Raw genomic sequence first — 18,104 nt, forward strand, 5'->3', positions numbered from 1 at the left:
GGACTAGTTGGGTGAAGCCATGAAGGTTTACATGATGGATTGGATGGTTGCCGGAACAGGATTGCCAGTCAATATTGAAATCACCTAAAATGATAGTTTCTTGGGGGAGATCGTGGGTAGACTAGCTGAGGAGGTTTTCTAGTGGAGGGATGTTTTGGCCAGGTGGGAAGTAGCATCCAGTTATGTTGATGGTTTTGTTTTGGTTTATTTTGAGGTTGGTATATATTATTTCTTCATTGCCTATTTGTGGAGCTGATGATTTTAAGATCTGGATGTTTAGATGCTGTTTAAATATTATAGCTACACCGCCTCCTTTCTTGTTTAGCCGGTCTACTCTTAGTATGCCATAACCTGTAGGGAGTATTTGCTCACTGGTAATGTGAGGTTTTAGCCAGGTTTCTTTTAGGATGACTATCTGGGGAGTACAAGTCTATGGTGGCATGGAGTTCATAGACTTTGTTGGATATACTTCTAATATTTAGGCTTAGTAGAAGGAAGTCATTTGGCTTTCTGTTGGCTTTAATATGGGAGAAGTTGTGGTTTCTAGTCTGATTATGAGGATTGGGGTTGGAGATGGTAGGGCCAGGGTTGGGGTGGATATCTTGACTTAGGGCTAGTTTTGATATGCATGAGGTTATTAGTTTTCTCAGTTTTTGAATGTGTTTGTTTATAAGGGAAACTTTATGATTGTGCTCTTTGGGTAATAGGTATGGTGGGAGGGTTACTATGTTAAGTTGTAGGGATGCTTTATGTTTGAGTAATGTAGTTGGTAGAATATGTGGGAGGTGCATAAGGATGGTTCATGAGTGGTGTGAGTAGTAGTACAGTGGTAGTGGTTGAGTGCGGGAATTATAGAGCTTTGGTAGGATGTAAGATATGCAAGGAGAGTGCATGCAGTGAGCATAGGTAAGGTATCCTTGTACATGTTAGTTGAGGAGGTGTGATAGTAGTGGGAAGATGGAGGAGGTAGTGTTGGGTTAGCGCTGTGGTTGGCTACTGGAAAGATGGGAGGGGTTTGTGAGTGTAATAAAGGTGGGACCACTGGGGGCGGGAGGGAATAGGTGGCAGGGTGGGGAGCGAAGCGGGTAGAGGCCCTGTTAGTTGCTCTTATGAGGGGGCTGGAAACAATCAGGTAACAGAGTTACCTGATGAATGAACATATGATAGTGACAAGGGTGGTTGTAGTTTTAAAAATGGTGCCTGTCACAGGTAATATTTATCAACTTTGGGATTGTCTTAAGGTAATAAACAGGGAGGGGGGTGGGGAGAACAAGGGGAGACATTGTATACGTTTCTGCTACACATACCATGGAAAACCTGTATCTAGCAGCATTAGATCTCACTCCACCAGGGCAACAGCCACTTCAACTGCCTACCTCAGGGGAGTACCTACCAAGGATATTTTCGAAGCAGCAACTTGGAGTTCTATACACACCTTCACCAAGCATTACCATCTGCCTCTATACTCTAAATCCAGAGCCGGCTTCGCCACTGCAGTGCTGCAGGGCCTTATAGCCACCCCCTAATGTCTTATAGGACCAGCCACCCTTCCTCAGCTTTGGGATTCCACCCAAGTATAATGACTGCAGCAGTGTAACACGATGAACATAGTACAGTTTTGTACCTACTATAAATGTAGATGTTCGAGTGTAGACACTGCTGCAGTCCAGGTTACCCTCCCTCCTTCCCCTCTTACTGGCTGGTACGTACCTATGTCTTCTACCCTTACTACCTATGGGGAGTATTTGCTGGTAGCTGTAAGTTGTTTTTTGCTTTTCTTATGTATGTTTTATTAGCAATTGGAATTGCCTACATATTTAGAGGCACCTGACATCTGGGGCAAGAAAAACTGAAGAAAATGGCGTCTGCTGCATCTTGTATAATACCCCCTGTCGCACTGACGTCAGGGAAGAGGCGACAGCAACCGACGCTGGACCAAGACTTTGGAACTCTAGCCGACTGCGGGAATGCCTGACTGCAGGATAACCCAAGTGTAATGACTGCAGCAAGTGTCTACACTCGAACATCTACATTTATGGTAGGTGCAAAACTGTACTTTTCTGATACATGGGGCCCAGTACAGTGAATCATTTGGTATTTCTACTCATCACTCTACCTCCTTTCCAAATTATTATGTAAAACTGCGCTCACTATTGTATGTATGTACTGTATATAAATTTGTTTATTTGTGCTATTTTTTCTCTGTTTATGCACATTGTATTATACTGTGCAGCTTTTCTCCCCAAGTCTCTGCTGTAAATGGGCCTTACAGCTCAGTCGGACTAACCCAGTCAACAATTGTAAAATAAATAAATAAAATTTCTACTTCCGTAAATCTGGTCTTCAAATATCTTATTCTTCTTAACCCCCTTGTGACATGGCACTCCATGCTAGGAGGTTGCACATAACTCTTGCTCTTCTTTTTCCTTTTTTCTGCCACTTTCATAGATCAGATTTTAAGAGGAGAAATGTAAAACAGTCTAGAAAAGAAAACAAATGTTTACATCCCTGTACAGAAGTCAGTTCTTCCTAAAGTAGACCAGGTAGCTACAGCTTAGAAAACAAACATTTTGAAAGAAAAAGCAAGACAATTGTGGTAGTTTGACACTGCATCAACAGCAAGGCATTTCCTGTTAATTTAATAGTTCTCTTATTCAAACTTTAATAGTCATATTTATCATATCCTGACCCCGTGCCTTTCCGCAAGCTTAGCAGATAGAATGTGGAATTTCTCATTGCAGAAAACAGTGGTGTCAGGTAAGCGGCCTGTGGATTGATGGGGTGTAATAAGGGGTGTTCAGAGTTGTACTGTAATTCAGTCCCTTATACAGCTGATCAGCAGATGGCTTTGACATTTCCAGTGCAGCAACATTTGGATATCCATCAATAGAACAAGCTGAAGAACCAAACAAGCAGTATTTCATTCAGTATTTTCCTATTTTCAAAAAAAAAAAAAAAAAACAGAAGTAGACCCATTTTAGACCTTTTGAATGTTAAGTTTATAAAACCAAATTCAAAACGCTTATCCCGCAGACCAAGTTTTACAAAATTATACCTTACAGTGACTATAGACATACTGGGACCAAACCATCTCATCCCATTCCAGGACTCTTGCTTGAGACTTCTAGGTTTCAGACTAAGGAACTCCCATTTTCAGTTTTCTGTCTTGCATTTTGACCTTTATGTTGTACCCATGTTTACAGAATTCCTAAGGCTTTTTGCACATCTGATGCTGAGAGGAACACACATTTACCCTTACTCTGATAGGAAGGTTGTACTAGGGAACCTGAAATGTCAAGATGCCAAAAGTGATGCCCAGACCACCCAAGGGTGAACAAAAAATCTTTTTTTTTTTCTTTTTTTTTTTTTGTAGGGGAAAGCCATCTTGCATCCGCAGAACTTGTATACCAACTCCCCAGTCACCCAAACGTGAGGAAGGGAGAAATCTCCCAGAACGGAATCACTGTCGGTGTATGCTTAGGAATTGTACTAGTTATGATTTCATGTGTGTAAAACAGCTTGGCGAATTTCTGCTCGGGTCCCTGAAGATATACCTTTCAGGGTCTTGCTAAGCAGAGACTTGTGCTTATCTTCTGCCTGGCAAATGGCTCAGTAGTTGCCAGCACATGGGTCAGAAAGGGAGACGGTCACAAGATCACATACAAGAGTGGTCAACAGTGCAACTCAGGTAGACTCCCTCCTAGAAGGGCAAAGGTTTTGGGGGTAGAATCAGTAATTGTAAAGTCATCACCAGTGAAACATTCATCCACAACATAAACCAGTGGTTGCAACAAAATCTGCAAGCAGTGGTCAATGAAGGCAGTAAGGTCAACAGAGACCAGGTTGAAGACCTTGAAGTTGGAGAGTATGCACAACAGCTCAAGGAATTACTCTGGGCTCTAGCACCTCAAGAAGAATAGGAAATAGGTATAGTTGAAGAACAGCAGCACCACAAAACAGAATTTGTGAAGATTACAGAACAGATATGCAGCTGAGCCAGACAGAGAAATAAAGTATATAAGAAAAGCTGGTGGTAGAATGCCGAAGTCCAGGAAGTCATCAGACGAAAGGAGCAGTGCAGGAAAAAGAGGGAGACTGAAAAGACAAACCAGGCTAAGAAGGAATAGTGTTTGACTAACAGAGGCTAAGAAAGGAGTTGCAATAGCAAAGATCAAAGTATCAGATGCACTTTACCAACTTCTGGAAAGTAACTCAGTAGATGGCACAAAGAAACTATATTAGGTAGCAAGACAAAGACAGAAATGTAATGGAGATTGTCAGGCACCCTCCATAAGGGATGCCAGAGACAACTTACCAGTCCACAGGACATCTAAGACAGGTGGAAGGAGTACGTCCAACAGCTTCTGAATGAAGAAAACCCCACATAAGCTGTATTGCCCTAGATGCAGCCTACAATGAGAAAAGAGGAGGAGCCCACCTTAGAAGAAGTAAGAACAGAACTAAGGAAAATGACGTCAGGGAAAGCAGCCGGCTCAGGTGAGGTCACAGCAGATATAATAACGATGTTGGGGTAGATGAGGGAGAAATGGCTTCTGAGGGTATTCATAGGAGTGTAGACTGGCATCTCCCAAATGACTGGAAAATAAGCATACTAGTTAGTGCCAGTGTCCAAGAAAATTGGGGATATTCACAACTGTCGGCAGTACAGAGGTATCCAACTTCTGAAAGCTTTGGAGAGGGTGGTTGGAAAACAAATACACATCAGTAGAAATCAGGATGGGAAATTAGTAGTTCTGATTCGTATCAGGATGCAGCACAACTGACCCAATGTTTGTAAGACAGTTCAAAAGAAGCTAGAGATGAGGAGAGAGTCCAATTTGGGTATTTCTAGACTTGGAAAAAAGCCTATGACAAGGTCCCAAGAAGGTTAATTTGTACAGTCCTGTGGTGGTTTGAAGTCCCAGAATCATTGGTAGAATTAATGGAAGCTATGTACAAGGACCCAATGACTCGAGCACAAGTAGTTTTGGTGTCACAAGGGGGTTTCCAGTGGGAGTGGGTGTGCAACAGGGTTCATCTGTGAGCCCACTGCTGTTCGTACAGCTGGTGGACTACCTTAGCACACATGTTGGAGGGGACAGATCAGCAAAGTTGCTGTATGCAGATGATATGGCATTACAGGCAGACTGAGCAAGAACTTCAGGAAAGCCTAGTGGAGTGGAATGGAATGCAAAACTGAAGGCACATGAGATGAAACTGCGTTCAAATAAGATAGTTGTGATGGCAGCAAATGGAGAAGTTCAGAAGAAGCTTTGAACTGAGACAGAAGGGAAGTTAGTGAAAGAGGTTAACAGCTTCAAGTATCTGAGAGGGGTGATTAAGAAGAGAGGAAATCTGAATGAGGAGGCAAAAGCTAGAATCAGAGGGATTGTAGCCAACTGGCACAGAGTTTCAGGTGTAGTGTATAACAAGAATGCCAAAGTAGCTGAAAAGTAAGATGTACAAAACAGTGGGGCAGCTAGTATTACTATATGGCATGAAAACCTAGGTAGTAAAGATAAAGCAGTTGAGGAAGCTAGAGGTGATGGAGATGAAGTGCCTGAGATGGTTGGTAGGATGCACACTGGGACAGATGAAGAAATAAGGACATAAGAGCAGAAGCCAAAGTAGCTCCAGTTGCAAAAAAAGTCAGAGAACAGATTATGGTGGCTTGGGTACATGTGCAGAAAAGCAGATGATGATTTGTGACAGGAAGAAGCAAGAGGAAACCAGGGCTGCAAGCAAAGAGGTGGATGGACTTTGACAGAAGACCTGTGACAGTCGGGCATGAATGTCGAACAAGGCAGGAGAGTGGCATTGAATGTAGAGAGATGGATAGATGACAGTACAACTCAACTCCAGGTAGAAAATAGGGAAAAAGGGGGGTTGATGATGGTTAGGCCTATCTCTTGAGCCAGCATCCACATTTTCTTGTCAAGGCTACACAGGAGATATGACAAGGTTCTGCCTTGTTTATGTACCACATAACTGTGATGTTGTCTTTCCAGATTTGCAGTGACTCTGGATTTAGGTTTTATTGAAAGGCTTTTATGGGCAAGTAAACTGCTTATTAACTCCTGATTTATATGCAACTCTCTTTGTTGTGGGGAACAAATCCCCCTATACTTTCAGGGGATCCAAGTGGGTTCACCAAGCTGCCTGAGCTCTCTGTCGTGATTGTCTTGTCTGATTTTTTGCCAAGTGAAGTTTGCTACTGGATTCTTTTGTATGGCGTGTTCCTCCATAGGACTTCTCTTTTCAGGCAAGGAAGGAGGGCCGGCAGGGTTTCCAGGGGTTGGGAGTGCTGTTCCTAGCCAAATACATGGATCTAGAGCATTTCTCCCCAGGCCTCCACTGAAAATTGGCTTTGTTCCAAGCTGGACTTTCCCAGTAAACAAATGTTTAAAAAAAAATTTTTTTTTAAGAGCCATTGAAGTTTTATCATGTGTAACTTTGCAAATGGGGATCTTGACTATGCATGATGGCATGTATGCCATTGTCCTTAGGAGTGCTGTTAAGGTGATGAGCTGCTTTGGAATCAGAGCAGTTAAGTAGCCTGTCAAGGATACAATCTTTTCCTGGGGAAAAAAGGCTGTCTGTTGAACAGAGAGCCTATTATGGCTCCCAGGAAGAGGATCCTTGTTTGAGGGACATGTTGAGACTTTTGAAGATTTAGGATGAAGCCTACCTTTTGAAAATCATCTACAGTGATTTGTAGTGTGTTCAGGGTCTCTGAAGTGATCTTCCCTGGATGAGAGAGGGTTCTAGGTAGGGGTAACATGGACTCCTAGAGTTCTGCAGTGTGCTATCAGTGGAATTAGGCATTTTGTGAAAACTCTGGGTGCAGCAGATAGTCCAAATGGTAAAGCACAGAACAGGAAATAGGAGCCTCTTATAAATCATAGATACTTTAACTATCTCCTATGGGGACATGGAGGCAAGCATCCCTTGAATCTGTGGTGACCATGCAGGCATCTTTGAGGATCATGGGCAGTGATTTCTGCAGTGCAACCTTTTTGGTTTTTGGGATGTTGGACTACTATAGCTTTGGGAGGTCCAAGGTGGGTCTCTTGGGACTAGAAAAATCCTTTAGTAGAAACCTTTCCCTCTTTGTTCTTGAGGGACAGGTTGAATGGATCCTTGTTGAAGTAGATCACTGAGGATAAATGGTAAGAGACTTTCCTGCTCTTTTGGTGGTTTTGTAATACCCCAAAAAGGTGGAACTTGTCTGAATTGAATATTGTACCCCTTCTCTGTGATGAGGATTCATTGGTCCATGGAGATGGCTTTTTCCACTAGTTTAAGAAAGAGTCTCCCTGCTAACAGTCTGGGAGAGACAGGAGGGGACAAGGGAGGGAGGGTGGAACATAAACACCAGTTGCTGTTGGTGCTGGGTGGGTTCGTTGGAGGCCCCTGCCTTTGAGATTGTTCTGGTAGCCATCTGCTGGACAGTCTTGGTTTTCTGCCACAGGGAGGCCTCCACAAGTGTTTTAGAGGTGGGAAAGGCCAAGATTTTGAAGGGTAGTTCCTGCAGTACCTTTGATTTGGAAATAGGTAAAATTATTCAGTAGTTTTAATTTACTTCTCTTTTTTGTCCAGTTTCTCCAAAATGTTTTTGGCTGGTGGACCAAAAAGGAATTTCTTGTCCAAAGGAGCATCAAGTAGTTCAGTGTTTACCAGATCTGACAGGGGCTGGGTCCTGAATCATGCATGTCTGTGGATGACATAACCTGAAACAGCTGCTCTGAAAGAAGTATCTAAGGCATTAGAGCCGCACTCTAGAGAGTGTTTGCAGAATTGCAAAGCTTCTCTGGCCATCTGCTGAATTTCAGTGGATAGGGTTCTATCTGCAATAGTCAGCCTTAGCTAGCAGGTTGTGTTGCAGAAATTCAAGGTACACTTAAGCATATGGAATTGACAATTCAAGGCTGTTATTGCCAGGGTGGCAGAGGCATAAGTTTTCTTCCCAAATGTGTAGTAATCTTATTTCCTTGCCATTAGGCATTGGAATGCTGTATTTACCCCTTTAGTAGTTTCACTGGAGACAACAGAAGGTCTCAGCCTTCAGTTTTTATAGAGATGTTTGAGTTTCAAGCACCATGTAAAATCTGTCTGGTTTCCTTGGAGTAGAGGTAGAGAATCAAGGTGTACAAATAGGTCTTGAAAGACTTCAACACATGCACTAGAGGAATAGCCAGTGGTCTAGGTGAAAGGAGCTTTAGGAATTCCCTACAGTGGGTGGGACAGGGAGAAGTACTAACTTTTGCAACAGAAAGCCTCCTCCATTCTATGCAGGGTATATCCAAAGGAAGGTCCTCATGGGGGAAGTGGAGGAGTGAGTGTCCTCAGTCTGTGTCTGGGAAAGTTTGTGGTGTTAAGTGTCCAAAATAAAACAAATCCTCCTCATCCTCAAAGCAAGAGGAATCTTGATCTTCCAGAAAGTACAGTAGTGTAAGCTGAACCTAACTGCAGATATTCGAATTATCACTGCTGCAGTCGACTTAGCTGTGTGGGTTATTTCCTGATAAGGATATCGCAGGCAGCCAGCTTCCAAAGCTTCAGGTCATGTTCCACATGTCTAAACTGTCAAGATTCTCGAGCTGAGCTGACTAAAAGACAACTTTGGGCACAAAGCCCTTCAGAGCATTTCTGCCAGTAGAGAGATGGAAGATGAGCCCTGAAAAGACAGGGCTAAGAATAATATTTAATGTCCATACCCTGGCATAAAAAAACACACCAAAAAACAAGGTGGATGGAGAGAGGGAGCAGCTAGTGCAGCAATGATCATTTGAAAACCTACTGTTATGCTAAGTTCATCTTGCACAACTGTACTATGTTTTTCATATTGATTACTGCTCCAGTAGCCTTAGCTGTATAGGTAGATTATTATAGCTAACTATATATTTGTGAGATGGAAGGAGAAAGGTCCAGGAGCCCCTGGAGAATGGTCCTAGCAAGGCACACTCTCTAGACCTAGAGAAGGAGTTGGGCTATGTAAAAGTATGTACAGAGGACCAAGTCACAGCTTCTAAAGTCATTTTAGAGTCCAACCCTTTACAAAAAGCCATAAATGAAGCCAAGGCCTTGATATATAATGGTACTTACCCTGCCTGGAGTAGATTTGTCATGGTGAATATAAGAAAAGGGAATAACCTTAGGCAACCCTTTGGAAATAGTCTTGTTTTGACACAGGATGCCCTTTCTTTTGTTCCAAAGATATGACAGAGAGTTTTCTGTCAAGATAGTACCAGAGTTGTCTGTGGACATCCAAGGTATGTCATATCCTTTCCACTCATTTTTTAGATTCAGTAGAGAAAATGGAGAGATGGATAATTTGGCTTGAAGTAAACCTGGATACTACTATAGGCGTAAAAGAAGGATTAGTTCTCAAAGAAGACCTGTCCCTATGGAAAATGAGGTAGGGTTGACTCGCCATAAGAGCTTGCAACTCTTAACTTTAACCTACACGTTTTCTCGCAACTCATCCAAGTTTCAACCAGAATTAATAAAAATTCAGACAAACTCCATCCTGGACTGGATGTTAACAAACAGACCAGCCCTTTACCCCCAATCGGGTTGTTTACTTGACAGCCTCAGTGATCATTTACCCACTTTTCTAGTCATAAAGAAAACACTGCAAAAAAAAAAAAAAAAAACAATCCATTCTCCTACAAATAAGAAGCAAAAGGCAATTAAATACCTACAAACTTATAGAAACCCTCAAACACTGCAACTAGTCATGTTTAAAAAAACCTCCCCCTGCAAGATGCAGTAATTCACTTCAATACCACTTTCCTAGCCATTCTAGAGTCGCAATCAGAAAAATGTGTCAAAGCTAACTATGCCCCTTGGTTAAAAAAAGAAACACTACATCTCCTCAGGCTTCGAGATAAAGCATGGTCTTCCTGGAAAACAAATAAATCCCAACTCTCATACCAGACCTATCGAGAACTTGGGAGTAAAGCTAAAAAACAGATTAAAACTGACCGAATGAACTACTGTACGGAAATAAAAGCCAAGCATCACAAAAAACCACAAAAGTTCTGGTCTGCAGTAAACAATATCCTTAATCCTGGGAAAATAGGACCCCCCCAATCAACTCAGAAAACATAGCCACCCAGTTTAACAAATATTTTACAGAAACCATCCTTGAACTAGCTAAAAATCAAACATCATTAGCAAATAAACTCTTCCTCCCTACATCTAACACCACATCAACCTTCTCACTGCAACCTGTTCCAACCGATGCTGTCAAAAAACTCCTGAAAAAGCTAAAGCACACTACAGTAGCTGCAGATGGTCTACTCACAGAATACTTAAAAGTAATGGATATCATAGCATACCCCATATCTATACTAATCAACAGATCAGTAGCCGAACACCAAGTCCCGTCCATCTGGTACATCATTCCCCTTCATATGAGTGGTCCATCAACCTCTGAGCTTGGATTTAAAAAGATAAAAGTGTTGATGCTGGGACCAGAGAGATTTCAGCTACTGTGCATCTTTCTCATGTGGAGTCTTCCCAGGGGTATTGTGAGAGTTGTGCATGCCATGTAACCAAAATCATGAGTATTCCCTCACAGTAACTGAAGCCTGAGTGGAAAACCTTAGGAACTGATCTAAATAAGGATCTGTTTTTTCCTGTGGAAGAGAAGCTCTTTGAACTAAAGTGTCTAGTTGACATCCCAGGAACATAGTCTTGTGTAAGGGAGTCAAATATGCAAAGGCATGGATTGAATTGTTATGGAAATGATCAACAAGGACTTTGGCAGCCTACAGACACTGTACCCATCCCAGTTTGGCTTTGTCAGGGTAAGGCCTCTCCTATTTAACCTAGTAAACTTCTTAGAGAGGGTCGACACGGCATTAGATGAGACGAAGATAATGCATACCACTGACCTTGATCTGAATAATACATCCGATATGATTTCCCACTCTGGAATTGAGAAACTCACCAAACTAGACATAGATCCACACTTAACTTGCTGGATTGCCTGCTGCCTTACAGAGAGGACACATAAAGTCAGGATTGGTAAGACCCACCTCCACCAAGAAGTCTGTCAAAAGCTGAGTACTTTAAGGATCCATGCTGGGCCTGCTATTGTTGGGCTTCTTCTCAGAAGTCAAGTCTGCTCTTGTTTATCTACTACTTTGAAGTCAAAGCTAATGTCAAGGGCCTCTGGCTCACCAAATTCCCAGATTGTAAATTGGGAGCTATCATAGATTTTCCCCATGACACTAACATCCAAAAAGAGGGCCTAACACAGACAAATGACTGGTACCAAAGCCACAGTTTAAAACTCAACATCAAGAAGTGCATTATAGTGCCATTTGGAAAAATATCCACACAAGCCAATTACTCCATTGATAAAACATCTCTAAGAGTTGAAACAATAGTTAGTGATCTAGGAACATATGTAGACACTAATCTGGCCTTCAAACAACACATAGTCAAGATAGTAAGAAAGTAATTTTATGTTGCTCAGTTTATTGCATCCTGGTCCAGGGAAGTTATAGTACCACTTTACTGGGTCCTTATCAGATCCTTCATTGAGTATAATGCCCCCTTTGGCAAATACCTTGCCAGGCATTTGCAACAAAACATCCGCAAAGGTTCCTCACCAGGAGAATCCAGGGTATTAATGTACTGTCCTACACAGATCGCCATAAGGCCCACTCTCTATACTCAGTCTCAAACAGATTAACGAGAGAGAGAGAGTCTATGCCTGGCATATAAGGTATCCTCAGATCCAGCCCCAATAGACCTTTTGCACATCTTCAAAATGAACAACACTAGAAACATTAGATCCAATGCTTTAAACTTTGTCTGCAACAAGAGCATTTTGGCAAGACAGATGCGTCTCAAAGGATTTCCATGGTGTAGAATAGGCTCCCCATCCATGTGAAGCAGAGTTCATCCTTGACCTTATTCAAATGTAACCTTGACCATTGGATAGGAAATCATAAATTCACCTCCAGAATAGTTCCCATGTCAATAATGGACAGAGGAAGACAGTAAGTATAATATTATCTGACTAATCTAACCCTCCACAAAGCCCTTAACTACCTCCAAACTAACATACTGTTTCTAATAGATGTACCCGTAGATAATAATGAGCCCATTCTACATGGGGACACAATTGGGTTGGGTTGCACGGCTATTCTTATAAAGGCCCTGGTGGTCATTAGCCTAGTATACACTTATGAACCTAAGAAAGACTTTTTTGACTGTTCTCTTGGAATCCCAGCTTGTATAAGAGATCTCTCACTCGAGAGAGATTCCTGACACTTTTTGGGAAGAGAGTCTGCTTGATGAGCAAGTAATCTAAATATGGAAAAATGTGGATACCCTGTAGCCTGCAGTGAGTTATAACTGGAGCTAGACAATTTGTGAACATGCTTGCAGCAGTGTATAGTCCAAAGATTAAGGAAGAGAAACCTGATAGTGTGATCGAGACGTACAAAAAATTAAACATCTGAAGTCTGCATGAATAAGGATGTGATAATCATCTTACAAGTGTAGTGTTGCCAGGAAATTTGGAAGAGGAATAAGAGGAAACTGGTTGTGAAGTGACATAATTTTGAATGAGGTCGTTACCACAAACTGGTTTAGGAAAGAAAGATCCAGAATTGATCTCAAAGCATTTTCTTTGTGTGACACTAGGAACATCCTTGAATAAAAACTTCCCCGCTTGGGAAGGAGGAACTGTTTGTAGCAATCCTTGGGATGGCATATGACGAACAGAGTCTCTACCCTGGAGGATGAGGAATGAACCCCTGGAAAAAAGGAATTTTCTTCTACTGCCATTTGTAACATTGATGAATGATCTTCAGAATCCATTTGGATGAAAGATATCTGTTGCCAAACAGAAAAATGAAGATTAAGACTTACTAAAAGAAAAAGTGGCCATGGTGAGAGTGGATCACAAGATCTCTTAAAGTCTTTCAGACATATTTGTTGCTGGTATCCCTTATGTGAAGGGTGTCTGACTGCCTTCTTTATCTTGCCTTGCAACCTGATATAGTTTCTTTATGCTATCTACTGACTTGCTTTCCAAAAGCTGGTAGAGTTCCTTTAATGCCTTGTTTTTTGCTATTGCAACTCCTTTCTCAGTCTCTTTGTTAGCCAAACATTATTCCTTCCTATCCTGGTTAGTCTTTTCTATCTCCCACTTTTTCCTGCACTTCTTTCCTTTGATGACTTCCTGGACTCTGCATTTCACCACCAGCTTTCCTTGTGTACCTTATTTCCGTACATGGCTTGGCCACATATCTGTTCTGTAGTCCTCACACATGCTGTTTTGAGGTGCTGCTATTCTTCCTCAGCTCCACCTATTCCCTCCTGTTGAGGTGCTAGAGCCCTGAGTAATTCCTTGAAGTGTTGTGCTTTCTCTCCAGTCATTTTCCAGGTCTTTAGCCTGGTCTCTGTTGACCTTGGAGCCTTCTCTAACCACTACTTGCAGCTGATTGTGACAACCAGTGGTTTATGCTGTGGGATAACTGTTGATGATTGAATGTTGTGGGATGACTTTGCAATCATTGAATGTTAAGTTGTCAATCTCGCCTTCATTCTTGCTGGATGGGTTCGGCTCCGACTCGGCACTTGCTTTAGCTTGAGAACTCCTTTTACCAGCTCGAGGCAACCCTATATCCCATGATGCAAGGCGGAACTACCTCAGATCTCGTTTGCCGCTTAGCGAAAGAGGTCTCCTTTACCAGCTGAGGTAAGTGAATTTCTTGTTAAAGAAAAGAAAAGCTTAGTTAGGGTTTTATTTCCCCTTGTATCTCATTTATAGTCTGTAGTGAGTTACAGCCCACCCTATTCCCTTGTTTTTCAAACTTTATAATCTTTTTATAACCTTTAGTGTAAAGTTTTTAGTTGGGCCTAAAACCCCATTGGTTAATCCCTTCCTGTGTGTTGTGTGTTAGGGGATTAATTTTGTGCGTTTGTTGGGGTTTGTGTGTTACTTCCTCCTAGGATATGTCTAGGGAAGGCAAGGTCTCAGGCTTCAAGAAGTGTGACTCGTGCTGTCAGAAAATGTCTCTGACAGACGGTCACACTTCTTGTGTTTATTGCCTGGGGCCTTTGCACCTGCAGGACTCCTGTGCTTTGTGTCACTCTTTTAGCCAGAGAGTCCTGCAGGTAAGGAGGAATAAGCTTATCCTCCGTGGCTTACTTAAGCCAGAAGCTTCTCCCTCTAAAGCAGGGTCTGGGAAACCTTCTAAGCCACTGAAGGCTCAGGCTTCAGTATCCAAGCCTCCTCCGGTGGCTCCGGCGGGAACCGATGTATCTACCATAAAAGTAGTGGGTTCGGTGCCGGCTGGTTCCGATACCTTGTCTACTGTGGCCTTGTCGGCTCCGGCTGGAGCCGACACCTTATCCAGCATCGGAGCCGAGAAACCTTCGGCTCCTTCTGGAGTTCAGGGGACTTCGGCTCCGATGGCTTCGTCCCGAAAGAGATCTCGGTCCCCTTCGTTACTGAGTATCCACTCTGCTCCGGGGTCTCCTCTTTTGTCGGAGCGGAGCCATCGGAGCCGATCTTCGAGATCTTCCAGGCTGTCTGACCACGACTTAGAGAGGGTGGTAAGCAGGCTGTTGAAGTCTCAGGCACTGGCCCAAATGCTCCATAGCCCGTCTCAACAGACTTCGGCTATAGCCTCACCCTTTGAACTTCCTCCTCCGACTCCACACCAGAGTTCGGAGCCGGAGCTTCTCGGGACAGCGACTGTTTCGGTGCCAGAGCCGATACATCCTTCGGCTCCGTCATCCTCTGCTCCGATCTCCTCCTTGAGACCTTCCTTGGAGGGATCCGGTCGTCTGGTTTCCCTTGTCGGCTCCGAGGGGGCTAGTGGCATCGGACCCTTGTCCGACCCTGCTCTCCCTCTCGGGGCTTCGGCTTTGGTAAGCTCGGCGCCGACATCGGCCTCGGAGCCTTCCCTCTCCGTGGAGCCGGAATTCCTGTTTCCTTGGAGCGGGATATTCCGGCCTCCCGGGAGGGGAGCCTTTGAGGTGATGAGTGTCCTGGCCTCTGAGCCTGGTCAACGGTCCATCCCTCTAGCTCCTCCCTCATCAGTGCCTGCAGACGCCTCTTGCCAGCCTCTTGCTCTCAGGCCCAGGGATCCATCGCCCCAGGTTTCCCCATTGGGAATTTCCTCCTCTTCCGAAGTTTCTCCTGATCCTGCAGGTGAACCCCTCGGAAGAGGGCGTAAGAGGAAACACACAGACTCCCGAGTCTACTACATCGGTTACCGACTTAGATGAGTCGGAGGGTTCCCAGGATCCCCCTCTGAGGATGTCTCCTTTTCAGACATCCTTGAGCTCCTCAAACAGAGGGGGAATTGGCCAGCCATTGATCCCTCCGAGGATGAGTCGGTATACCTGGAGGCTTTTGGATCCCGACCCTCCACCTCCTGGGTGTCTCCGCCTTCGACCCACTTATGCAGGTAGTGGCTCGAAGGCGTGGCTCCAGATTCTGTGGAACCTGTCCCCAGGAGACCATCCAAATTCATCACGGCCCCTACGGACAAACAGTTCCTTTCCAAGGGTGTCTCTGTGGATGCTATGGTGGTGGCGGCGGCCACTAAGAAGGAACTGGCGGATCCTTCAGTACCTGTCCATCCTCCTAACAAGGATTCTAGGACCATGGATAGGTATGGAAAGCGGATGTTTTCTTCAGCGACCTTTGCTATGCGTTAAGCTGAACTACCTTTGTCACTTCACCAGGCTTCAACGAGATATTCTCAAGGAACTGGGTGAAGTAGTCCAGGATCCTTCTACTGCTGGGGCTCAGGAAAAGATTGCCTCGCAGCTTGCTATCCTGAATTCCATATCTAACTCCTCCATGCGGCTCCTATCCTATGCGGCCGATGGAGCGAGCAGGGCTGCAGGCACAGGAGTTGCTCTTAGACGCCAAGCCTGGATGCGGCTTTGTAATTTTGCGGACCCCTTTAAGGCGTCCTTCACTAATACCCCCTTTGATGGTTCGGCTTTGTTCGGACCTCAGGTGAAGGATACCTTGACCAGGTGTGAGCAGGACGGTAAAACTCTTTCTGCCGTTGGAGTCCAGTTTTCCGCTCCTTCTAGGCCATATCCCAAGGGTCAGAAGGGGGGGGGAGATGTGGTTCCGTAAAGCCCAAGGAGCTACACCGGATGCACGTGGTCAGTTTAACCCGAGAGGGAGAGGGGTAACAATAATAGACGCCGTCCTAGAGGCAGGGGGGGGTCCTCAGAACCAGGGCAACAGGGAGTCTCTTCCTGAGAAGCCCTTTCAGCATCCCTGAGGTGTTGCCCGACTGTCCACCCTTGGAGGCAGTCGGGGGAAGGATTTCACTGTACCCAGTAGCCTGGCAATCCCTATCACAAGAGATGTGGGTACAGTCGATCATATCCGAGGGTTACAAAATCCCTTGAAAGGTTTCCGTACCTCTACAATCCCTTCCAGACATCTCACCCGGTCAAAGGGATTTGGCAGAACAGGAAGTTTCAAAGCTCCTAGAAAAGAGCCGTCCAGACTGTGCCGGCAGACCAGGTAGGATCCGGCGTCTACTCGAGATTCTTTTGGTCCCCAAAAGGACGGGAGATTGGAGACCAATATTAGACCTGAGCAATCTAAACAGATTTGTCAAGAAGGCAAGATTCCGGATGGTCACGCTTCAGTCCATTCTGCCCTTTCTGGGCAAGGACAACTGGATGTGCTCTATAGACCTTCAGGATGCGTACTATCACATAAAGATTCACAGGCGCTCAGAAGGTTTCTCCGCTTTCGGCTAGGGACCAGTCATTACCAATTCAGAGCACTGCCCTTTGGCCTCAATTCAGCCCCCAGAGTGTTTACCAAATGCATGGCAGTGGTCACAGCTCATCTGAGACGTCAAGGATTCCAGGTGTTTCCCTACTTAGACGACTGGTTCCTCTCCGCCACCACCAAGTGTCAGCTTCTTCAGTCCAGAGACTACACTCTACAGCTTTGCAGGAGTTTGGGAATTTCAGTAAATTTCGAAAAATCTTCTCTGCTGCCTTGCCAATCTATCACCTTTATAGGCGCAGAATTAAACACCGTCAAAATGTTAGCCAAACTAACAGATCAAAGAATTCTGGACATCCAAAAATTCGTTCGGATTTTATTGCAGAGCAGCAAGATCAAAGCCAGATTTATTCTGAAGGTCCTAGGTCTTATGGCTGCGGCCATTGTTCTTCTACCACTGGCTCGCTTCCACATGCGTCTTCTGCAGTGGATGCTATTCACGCAGTGGTCGTACCACAGTCTTCCGATGAGGCACGAAATCTTAGTCACACAGTCGTGCAGAGCTCATCTAAATTGGTGGATATCTTCCCTCTTCTTCATCAAGGCCGACCTTTTATTCCCCCTCCTCCAGTTGCCACAGTCACTACGGATGCCTCTCTGATCGGGTGGGGGGCATTATCAGGGCAGGATGGTCCACGGACGTGGCAACCCATAGAATACCATCTGCACATAAATGTCCTGGAGATGAGAGCAGTGCTTTTAACGTTGCAAGCCCTCAGCGACTTTCTTCCCACGGGACTATTGCAGTACAAGCGGACAACATGTCCGTGGTCTGGTACATCAACAAACAGGGCGGGACCAGGTCCTATCCGTTATGTCGAGAAGCTCTCAGACTTTGGCAATGGGTGATCTCCTCTCATCGGTTTCTGATAGCAACGCACATCCCCGGCAGGTCCAACCTATTGGCGGACAGGCTGAGCAGATCCATTCTGATGCCTCACGGTGGTCTCTCAATCAATCTGTAGTGGATCAGATATTTCTGAAGTGGGGCACTCCTTGTTGCGATCTTTTGCTACTCCTCAAAACAACAAGTGCCCCGATTTCTTCACTCTTTCCCTACCAGGCCAACCCCTGAGAGACTCTCTAACCCAGGATTGGCCCGGGACTTCTGTACGCTTTTCCTCCTTTTCCCTTGATTCCACAAGTCATTCAGAAAGCCACCGTTTTGAGGCCAAGTTGATCCTCATTGCCCCATATTGGCCTCGACAAATTTGGTTTCCGTCTCTGCATCGTCACCTTCTGGTGCAGCCCTGGCATCTGGACCCAGTTCCGGATCTCTTGATCCACCAGTCGGGTC

At 44.6% G+C, this 18,104-nt stretch overlaps 1 protein-coding gene across 1 annotated transcript in view; it reads left to right on the forward strand.

Moving 5' to 3' along the window:
• The window catches only part of NUP98 (nucleoporin 98 and 96 precursor), a 1,998,548-nt gene that overhangs the window by 1,852,775 nt on the left and 127,669 nt on the right, over nucleotides 1–18,104 (forward strand). Inside the window, exon 23 of the mRNA XM_044072823.1 lies at nucleotides 11,982–11,993. Coding sequence (XP_043928758.1) covers nucleotides 11,982–11,993 — 12 coding nt within the window. The remainder of the gene's footprint in view (nucleotides 1–11,981; nucleotides 11,994–18,104) is intronic.

This window comes from Protopterus annectens, chromosome 5.part1 (genome assembly GCF_019279795.1).
Source record: "Protopterus annectens isolate FY-2018-M chromosome 5.part1, PAN1.0, whole genome shotgun sequence".
Lineage (NCBI taxonomy): Eukaryota > Metazoa > Chordata > Ceratodontiformes > Protopteridae > Protopterus > Protopterus annectens.